Genomic DNA, 8,972 nt, shown 5'->3' with positions numbered 1-8,972 from the left:
CTGGGCCACAGTCTGGGTGTCCTGGCTCCAGGCCTGTCTCTCCCCTGTAGCCCCAGCAGGGGGCACTGTAGCCCATATGAGGCTGAGCAGTATCTGCCCACCCCTAGATCCAGGCCCACTCTGGCCAAGTCCATGTTGGGTGAGGTTCAAGCTGGATCCATCTGCCTGTGTTCTACCCTCTTCTCCAAGGCACGAAGCCCTGGCCAGAGGATATGGGGAGCCATGGAGAAAAAAAAGGTTTATTTAATCAGAGAGCCTCAGAAGGCACCTGGCTTGTGTCGAGTATAAAAAAGGCAATAAAATGGCAACTGTACAGGGTGCATGACGGGTAGGGACAGCAGGGCAAGGGCAGAAAGGGAGAAAGGAGAGGAAATCTGAGATCAGACCATACAAAGGTCAGTCCTGGCCCCCAGCCACGCGTGATGCAGGCAGATAAACGGAGAGACACAAAACACACGTATACCCCTGCAGGGCCCACGCCTCTCCCATCAGAGCCATCAGTCAGAGCCCACGCCCCCTCGGACTCTCAGGGCTCATCCTTGATCTCCACCGGCTTGGACCCCTCCCCAGGCCTGGCCAGCCGAGCCCTGCACAGAAGAAAGCAGGAGTTGGCAGAAGAGGAGACCTGTAGACACGCCGTGCGTCCCCGGCAGAAGATGAGGGGCAGGAGGTGGGCGGGCTGTGTGGTTCTCAGCCCACCAGTGTCACACAATGGCCCGGAACAGGAAGGAGAACACGGCCCCCAGCGCCAAGCCCAGGCACAGGAAGAAGGCCATGATGGCACCTGCCGTCTCCGCTTCAGCTGGTTTTACTTTCCTAGAGGAGGGAGGGCGACACTTTCTGAGGCCTGGCCGGAACCTGCCCCAGACATCTGAGCACCCGATCCTGCAGACCACCCGCCTGTCCCAAGACTGGCCTGCCTCTCCCTTGGGGTACAGGTTGTCCCACAGCAAGCCTGAGCCCACCAAGGGATGCCCCTGGCCTGGGGCAGCTCCTTTCGCCCTCTCCAGCTCTGCCAAGGTCCCCAGGCGCTCCAGGCCCTGCCAGCACACTTACTTGGGCCCGAAGCACATGCAGAGGCTGGCGAGGTAGCCGTTGGAGAAGGCGAAGGCGGCCATGAAGAGGATGTACCACGCATCATGCTCGAAGAACACACTCATGTAGCGGCGCGGCTGGACATTGCACAGCAGCAGGAGTGGCACAAACACCAGCCGGGCCACCACCAGGCTCGGCAGCCAGCGGCTGTCCTTCCCTGGCTGTAGGCACAGGCACAGCCCCATTAGGGCCCTCTTGCTACACAGGAATTATATCTGAACTTTTAAGATAGTCTGCTGGTAGACGCTGACGGTGCATGCTTGTCATCCCAGTGCATGCTTGTCATCCCAGGTACTCAGGAGGCAGAGGAAGGAGGACCACAAGGCCTTCCTGTGCAACTTAGCAAACTCTGTCTCAGAATAAGTAAGAGTTCACTCTGGGAGGCTGAGGCAGGAGGATGGGAAAGTTTGAGCCCATCTCAGGCAATTTAGCGAGACCCTGTCTTAATATAAAAAAAATAATAATAATAGGTAAAAGGGCTGGGGATGCAGCTCAGTGGTAAAGCATTTGCCTAACATCATGTACAAGGCCCTAGGTTCACTTCCTAGTGCTGCTGCCCCCCCAAAAAAAAACTCCCCTGCTACTCTTTCTTGGGCTTCCTTTCCGGGCCTCACGTTGGACCCCTCCTCCCACAGAGGCCTGGTCCACCCCCGACTCACCCACATGAAGACAGCTGTGAGGCTCCGGCCCAACCAGTCGAAGATATTGAAGACCAAGAAACAGGACACAGGGATGAAGTAGTTCGCTGAGGAGGAGGGAGAAGCAGCTTGGCACCCAGACCTCCCAGGCTCAGCATCCCCAAGTGCACAATGGAGAGGGCACTTCAGACCCTGGGAAGGGCAGATGGGCCCAGCCAGGTGCAGCTGGGTCAAAGAGAACCCTGGCCCCTCTCCGCTCCAGGCCCAGCCTGTGTGGGGCTCTCTGTCCCATCCTGCAAACCCAGGCATCCTCACCCCAGGGGCTGTCGCCTGCAATGCTGGACTGGACATCTGCGGTGACAGCGGGGAACAGCCCGATGGTGATGGTGAAGATGAAGCAGACAGAGAGGGCCAGGACTGAGATCTGGAGGGAGGAGAAGTCTCACGCACAGCTCTGCGTCGCCACAGTAGCTGTCATTAAGGAGCCAAGAAAACATGCACACACACACACATACACACACACACACACACACACACACACACACACACCCCAGGGAGCACCCAGGCTCAGCTCAGAAGGGAGCACGTAGAAGACACAGGGTGACCACAGGGAAGAGGCAGGTGGGGACAGAGCGAACGCCCGGCCACGTACGTTCTTGAGGATTTCCTTGATGGAGTGGCTTTTGCCGGTGGGCTGGGAGCTGGGTGCCGAGACCACAGGTTCCTCCTTGCCCGCTCGCGGCTCCTCTCCTGGTGGGTGAGAGGCTGTGGCAGGATCTGCATTGTGGGCAGGACAGAGCAACAGGGTCTCCTTTAACCCGGCTACAACCCTGTCTCTCCCAGAACCTCCAACCCCTTGGGGCTGCAGGAGGCACCAGGAGCCTCAGGACGTGTTACTGAAATCGATTCCCAGGGCCATTGGTCCAAGGGCTCATCTACAGTCCCCCTCATCTGTCCTCCCAGCCATTAGTTCCTGCTGCCCTTGCTCCCAGCCCTGTTTCCTCTGTCCTTCCCTGGCTCATGGCTGCAGCTCAGACGGTGTACCCATCTGTGTCCCCTCTGCTCCTGCTGCCCCCACCCAGCATGCCACCCAACTCAGCCTCTCAAAACTCAGGACCTTTACTGATGAGGTCCAGCTTGGTCTCTTGCTCCCCTGGGCCCTCGAGCTTGAGTTGCTGGTAGTAGCGGTAGAACTCCTACCAAGCAAAGGAGACAGGAAGGCATTGTTGGAGGTATTGCTAGCATTCCAGCCCCGCCCAGGACAGCTGGCCCCTCAGACCCATCCCTAAATCCCAGCTTCCTCCACTCACCAGCCGAGGCAGGGCCAGGTAGCAGAGGATGGCCAACACGATCACCACACAGGCCGTGATGAAGTAGCCAAAGGCACTTTCTGAGAGCTCCGAGCCAGCTGGGGGCATAGTGTGAGGGATCAGAGACCACCCATCCCCTTCCTTCCACATCCCATTCAGGGTGACAGGCAGGGGACAGGACTCACTAGCGATGGCGCAGATCATAGCTACCGAGGCAAAGAAGCCCGCCAGGCCCTGGCCGCTCATGATGGGGGCTGTGTAGCTGGCAGGCAGGAGGCCGGCAAGGCCGAAGAGACTCCCTTGCAAAATGGCGCCGAATGCTGGGGACAGACAGGGTGGGTGTTGGATGGGGTCCCCGGGAGTCCCGCTGGCCCAGGTCCAGGATGCTTGGGCCTCTGTCGTCCCTGCCCCCAGAGTCCTCCCAGCCCAACCCAACCTACAATTGATGAGCATGATCTTGATCATGGTGAAGACAAAGAAGGGCAGAGGATCCATCTGCACCTTCACAAGGATGGCGGTGACCAGGAACACCAGCAGGATGGCCACCAGGCTGCCCAGGATCCGCACGGACTGGGGGATCCTGTGGAGGGAGAGGTGCAGGGGGCAGTGAGGGCTGGCAGGCCGGCCCGGGGGGCTCAGGAGGTGGAGTGGCCGTGCTCACCTCTGGTGCAGGAAGGAGTTGAGGCAGGTGAAGAGCAGCAGAGGCAGCATGGCACACAGGGTCATGACATTGTTGAAGATGGCACTGAGGGAGTTCCGCTCGGGCACGGATGCCTCGGGGGCGGCCGAGGCTTTGATGTCTTTGCTCAGCTCGGCAGCGACAGAGGACACATTCTGGGACACCTCCACACGTGTTGTGAAATACTGTCGGGGTGCAGGGAGGAGTGCTGGCACCTCGGGCTTCTCCTGGCACCCAAGGCGCTCACCATCCCTCCCAGCCGGTCCCCAGCCTCACCCTAGTGGCTGTCATGAAGAAATTCCAGGGGAGCAGCGTCCCCAGGCCCAGCATAAAGAAGATAAGCCAAACGGCTTTGTATCTGGGACAGGAGGAAAAAGAGGCCAAGTCACCCACCATCCACCTTCCCTCCCTGCCCTTGGTTCCTCAGCTGGCCCAGGGCCCAGGGCAGCCGTGCCCACATCCTCCCATGGGATGTGTGTGTGTGTGTGCAGGTCCTGGCACAGGGCACAGGATGAGCTGGAGGGAAAAGGGCCAGGGACCCAGGACCTCAGTTCTTAGCCCCGGGGGACACTGCAGGCTGGGAACCAGGGTGACCTTCATTCAGGAGATCCTCTGCAACACTGAGGGCCGGGGGTGGGGTGGTGAGTGACAGCAGTCCCCGGGCAGGCGGGAGTGATATGTCCGGGAGGAACTTCGTGTGGACTCCCTGAGGTGGCTCCGAGGTTGAGAAACCCCCAGCAGCTCTGGGTCCAGTGGGGTGGGGAGGGGAGGTGACTCAGGGCATCTGGGAAGTGAGGACTTGCTCCTGGTCTAGACAGGACCCTCTGTGTAGGTCACAGTGCCTAGGACAGGCTGGGAGGTCTGGGGCCACAGTGCCCATCTGGGCACAGTGTAAATGTGGGCCTCCCGGCTCCGGCCAGGCCCTGCTCCCCAGGAAGCCTTGCTTGTGAGCTCAGAGACTTGGTCTCCCCCACCACAGTCTTCACATGTGGCTGCCACAGCCTCCCCAAGGCCAGTGAGGAGCCAGGTCTGGCTAGGGTGTGGGCGCCCGGACCATCAGGCCTCAGGAGGGAAGGGGCTGGGCTAGTGCCCCAAGGGCAGACCCCAAAGCCCTCACAGGCTCTCCTGGGGTAAAGACACCAAGGGCCCGAATGCAGGCACAACTCCCAGGCAAGGTGACCCAGCACACAGGGTCAGTAGCAGTTGGGAAACTACAGCAGTCCAACTAGGTGGCAGACAGGGGACCAGGCGGGGCACCAGGCAGTATGGGTACAGAGGGGGCAGGGGGCGCCTGAGTCTGCATCGCTCAAATACCCTCCCTTCCAAATAGAACCTGTGAAGTGGATTTTTAAAATTTTTTTATTTTTTAGTACTTGGGCTTGAACACAGGGCCTTTACATTAAGCTATATCCCAAGCCCTTTTTTATTCTAAGACAGAGTCTTGTTAAGGCACTGAATTCTCCAAGCGGGGCTTGAATCTGCAATCCTGCCTCACCCTCCCAGAGTGCTAGGATCACAGGCAGTGTCCCTCAGGCCTGACTTATGTCGATATTTTTCCTTCCATTTTGCAGAAAAGGAAAAGGCTCCAGACAGATCAAACTAAAGGCTCCGGACCCTCTGCCAGGGCTGCCTGGCGTAGCTGCCAAGCACACATGGGGGCCGGGGGCTCACCCCAGGCACCTGGCAGTGGTGGGTCACAGTTAGATGCACCCTAGTGCCATAGCCTCTGGCGACAGAGGGACCTAGCATGGGTAGGGGATTTGGGAGGGTTTTGGGCCTGAAGGAGCAGAAAGGACAGGGCCTGACATGGCTTCACAAACTTTCTGGATTCCTGTTGGAAAACTTGAGTCAGCTCGGCCTCTCCCTCCAAAACACACATTCCCTGTCCTAACCACAGGTCTGGCGGGAGGGCTTCTTAGGCTCCAGGACCGGGAAAGGAGGAAGGTCCAGTCAAGGGCCAAGGTGACCTCAGGTCACAAGGGGTGGAGGCGTCGTCCAGCAGCCCCTAGAGACTGGGCAAGTCCCGCCAGATGTGCTCTGAAATGAGGGGTGCTGCCAAGTGTCTCCCCGAAGCGGAGATGGGAGGAGTCTATCTGGAGAGCAACGCTGGAAACACTGACAGGCAGATGGGGACTGCTGCCACCCACCCTGTCCTCCCTGGGGACAGCAGACAGAACCTCGCAGAGGTATACGTGCTCCCCAACCTGACACAGCCCTAACTCAGAGCTACCCGGCCAGAAGGCCCGTCGGCAGTGGCTGCCCTGAGTCCCAACGTCCTGGAGATCACCCAGAGCCCTGGAGATCCGGGCCCTGGGGCCCCTCCCCATCCCACCCCAGTCCCAGTACCTGTCCTGCGGCTTGTGATTGGTCGTCATGGTGGCAGTGTTCTGGGCTGTGCCTGGAGGACAGCAGCTCCCTCCCTGCAGTGCTGGCTGCGGACAGAGGCACAATAAGGCCCTGCTTCTCGCAGCCCTGGAAGATGGGGGGGGGGGCGGCAGGAGGAGGAGCCCAAGACCCCTGGGCCTTGCCCTTGAGGATCACCCCATGGGACCCCCACCTGTCCCCCACCAGCCTGCCCGTCCTGCGGCCCCTGCCCGCTCAGCCTCCACCTGGCTCTCAGCCTGGCCGATGCCACGCTATTTTTACCCAGCAGCCAAGCAGTTTAGAAGCTGGAAACAGAAGGGTGGAGAGCGGGAGAGGAGGAGGAGGAAGCAATTGGAGGGAGGGAGACTGTCAGGGAAGACGAGAAAGAGACAAAGGGTCAGGGAAGGCAGCGATGACAGGGAAGGAGGGACAGACAGACAGAAAGCAGCAAGGACAGAGAGTGGGGAAGGCGGGAGAGGAGGCACAAAGCAGGACAGCACCAACCTCCCCACCTGCCCGAGCTCTGCACCTCCTCGGCCGGCTTGGGGAAGCCTGGCGCGTCTTGGAGATGCGCGGACTCCAGCCTCACTACCTGGTCCCTGTGATCCTTTATTTCCCACCACCAGCCCCGGGGCTTCCCAGTTCCTGACCAGTTTTCCAGGAAAACATTTCACAATGGGTGTGGAGATACAGCCCTTCCCACAGCTCAGCCAGGCCCCTCCTCTGACCCCCAGTTCTGGCACTGGGTCATCCCCTCCCCCTCAGTTCCTCTCTGACTTAATCCCAGCCCACTTATCCTCTTCCCCTTTCTGAGTGGCCTTGAAGGGAGACTGGAGGAGCACAGCGCAGGCCTGATCCATAGAGGCCCAGAACCTCCAGCGCCTGCCTCAGTGTCTCTCTCTACTCTGCACTGGCAGAGGGGAGGCACCCCAGCACCGCCAGGTTGAACAGCTTCCCACTGGCAGCCTCCCCCTGCTCCCCACCATCCGCATGCAGCACCCCACACTCACCGGCCACCTGGACGTGGAGGCAGAAGGGTGGGAGTGGAGGGGTCCGCAGCAGTCCCTGGGGGCTTGTCCTGGCACAGGGTCAGCAGGGCCTTGTCCCTGGGGTCCTGGGTGTCCAGAATGAGAAAGATGGCACGAGGCACAAGAGAGGACCCATCGGGCCTCACATCACCCCATCCTGAGAGGCCTCACGTGAAGCCTGGGAGCACAGTGCTGGAGAGATAAAGGGACACCCAGGGTCTGGGTGATAAGGCAGCAGGGGGTCTGGGCTGGGGCTCAGTGGTCAGCACTCAGGGCCGGGGCACACACACGTGTATACACACATGCGCACGCACACACGCGTGCCCCAGGCCCTCAACAGGCTTCTGCATCCCAGCCAATCACCACTCCTCTGAAGCCCTCCATGGGCAAATTCCAGACTTCCCACCCCTGGTACCCCGGGCCTCCTCAGCTCACAGTGCGCTGCAGGCACGGGTAGGATGACGGCAGAGGGTACCTTCCAATCCTGCCACCGTGGAATGATTGCTAAGGACCTCGCCTGCCAGCCAGGGAGACCTCGATGCTGGAGGCCGAGCCCCTCTCTCCTAGCACCCGGGTTCTGTGTGCAGCTCTCTCCCTGCCTCCCAGGAGCCCTGGCCCTTCTTCCTCTCTCCATGTCCCCGTCCCATCCCGGGCACTGGGCATCTCCAGGGGGTCCTCTGCTGGGTCCACAGGCCGGCATCGCTGGCACCCAGGTGTCCTGCCCCTGCCCATTTTTGCCCAGCAGTGACCGGGGATCCGGACCAGCTGGAGCTTCTGGTGTCCTCTGGCCTGCCCTGGCCTGTCTCAGCTGCCTGTCTCCACAAGCCAAGGCAGCCACCAAATCCAGTCCTCCCCTGCCCCAGGCTCCAGGACACCTCTCCTGGACCCCAATGTCTACACAAACCTCTGCACCACATCAGGTCTCCCCTGCCGGTGACCCTGCACCGGCCAGTCACTACCTGCAGAGCCCCTCTTTCCTCCTGCACCCGGGGCTAGTTCCAGGCATTCCCACAGAACACACCAGGCCAGCGAAGGCGCAGAGGTTGAGTCACTTGCCTAAGGTCAGAGTTACTGAGCAGGGATATGGATTCGGACTAGGGATTCAGGGTAGTTCTGGGGAGAGGGGCAGTGGCAAAAAGTCTGCTTGCCAGCTAGCCTCGTGGACTGGGCTGCCCCGCAGGACTGTGCACCAATTAAAGACAAAAAGTAAGGTCAGGCCTGGTGATGTACGCCTGGAATCCCAGCTACTCTGGAGGCTGAAGCAAGAAGGTAGAAAGTTTGGGCCCTGCCTGGATAAGCCAGAGAGACCTTGTCTCCAAATAAAAAATAAAAACAGTGCTGGGGATGTAGCTCAGTGTGAAGGCCTTGGGTTCAGTACTGCGAAGAATAATAATAACTAATACTAACGAAAAATAAATAAAAAGGGGTGGAGATGTAGTTCAGTCTGAAAACACTGGGTTCAATCCCCGCTACTACAAATAAGGACAGTATTAATAATAATAAAATAATAAATAAGTTAAAAGGGCTCAGGCTTTAGCTCAGTGGTTGAGCGTCCCTGGGCTCCATCCCCAGTACTACAAAAGCAAACAAATGAGACAGGAAGGTGGGTGGGGTTCCAGAGTGTCAGCAGCGTGGACCGGCCCGGAGCGCTCACGTGGCAGAGACCAGCGGGGACCTGGGGTCCGAGGGTGGCCGCGTCGGGGTGCCGGGTGGTACCCATGCTGCTGCCCGGGAAGGAGCCGCGGGTGCTGGCGCGCGATGAGCAGCCCGGGCCGAATGTGGCTGGCGCCCCGACCGACCGCCGGCGCCCACCCCGCGCTCCCGAACCCGCACCCTCGGCAGCCCTCTGGGCTCGGCG

General features: G+C 59.9%; 1 protein-coding gene across 4 annotated transcripts in view; it reads right to left on the bottom strand.

Moving 5' to 3' along the window:
• Positions 1–221: 221 nt before the first annotated feature.
• Positions 222–8,972, bottom strand: part of Slc29a1 (solute carrier family 29 (equilibrative nucleoside transporter), member 1) — a 12,134-nt gene continuing 3,383 nt past the window's right edge. The window contains exons 2-14 of one of the 4 annotated variants that reach the window (XM_005389804.2): positions 7,097–7,200; positions 6,069–6,154; positions 3,999–4,080; positions 3,705–3,907; positions 3,484–3,623; positions 3,229–3,363; positions 3,044–3,141; positions 2,851–2,929; positions 2,386–2,510; positions 2,049–2,157; positions 1,755–1,840; positions 1,057–1,256; positions 222–816 (exon numbers count right to left, since the gene is read on the bottom strand). In XM_005389804.2, coding sequence (XP_005389861.1) covers positions 705–816; positions 1,057–1,256; positions 1,755–1,840; positions 2,049–2,157; positions 2,386–2,510; positions 2,851–2,929; positions 3,044–3,141; positions 3,229–3,363; positions 3,484–3,623; positions 3,705–3,907; positions 3,999–4,080; positions 6,069–6,097 — 1,398 coding nt within the window. In that variant the 5' untranslated portion in view covers positions 6,098–6,154; positions 7,097–7,200 and the 3' untranslated portion in view covers positions 222–704. Of the gene's footprint in view, positions 817–1,056; positions 1,257–1,754; positions 1,841–2,048; positions 2,158–2,385; positions 2,511–2,850; positions 2,930–3,043; positions 3,142–3,228; positions 3,364–3,483; positions 3,624–3,704; positions 3,908–3,998; positions 4,081–6,068; positions 6,155–6,590; positions 6,755–7,096; positions 7,201–8,972 lie in introns of those variants that run through there. The other 3 variants (XM_005389807.2, XM_005389803.2, XM_005389805.2) reach the window with 3 other exon arrangements.

This window comes from Chinchilla lanigera, unplaced genomic scaffold (genome assembly GCF_000276665.1).
Source record: "Chinchilla lanigera isolate Chin_1 unplaced genomic scaffold, ChiLan1.0 scaffold00036, whole genome shotgun sequence".
Taxonomy (NCBI): Eukaryota; Metazoa; Chordata; class Mammalia; order Rodentia; family Chinchillidae; genus Chinchilla; species Chinchilla lanigera.
This window is presented reverse-complemented; position numbering and strand designations above follow the sequence as displayed.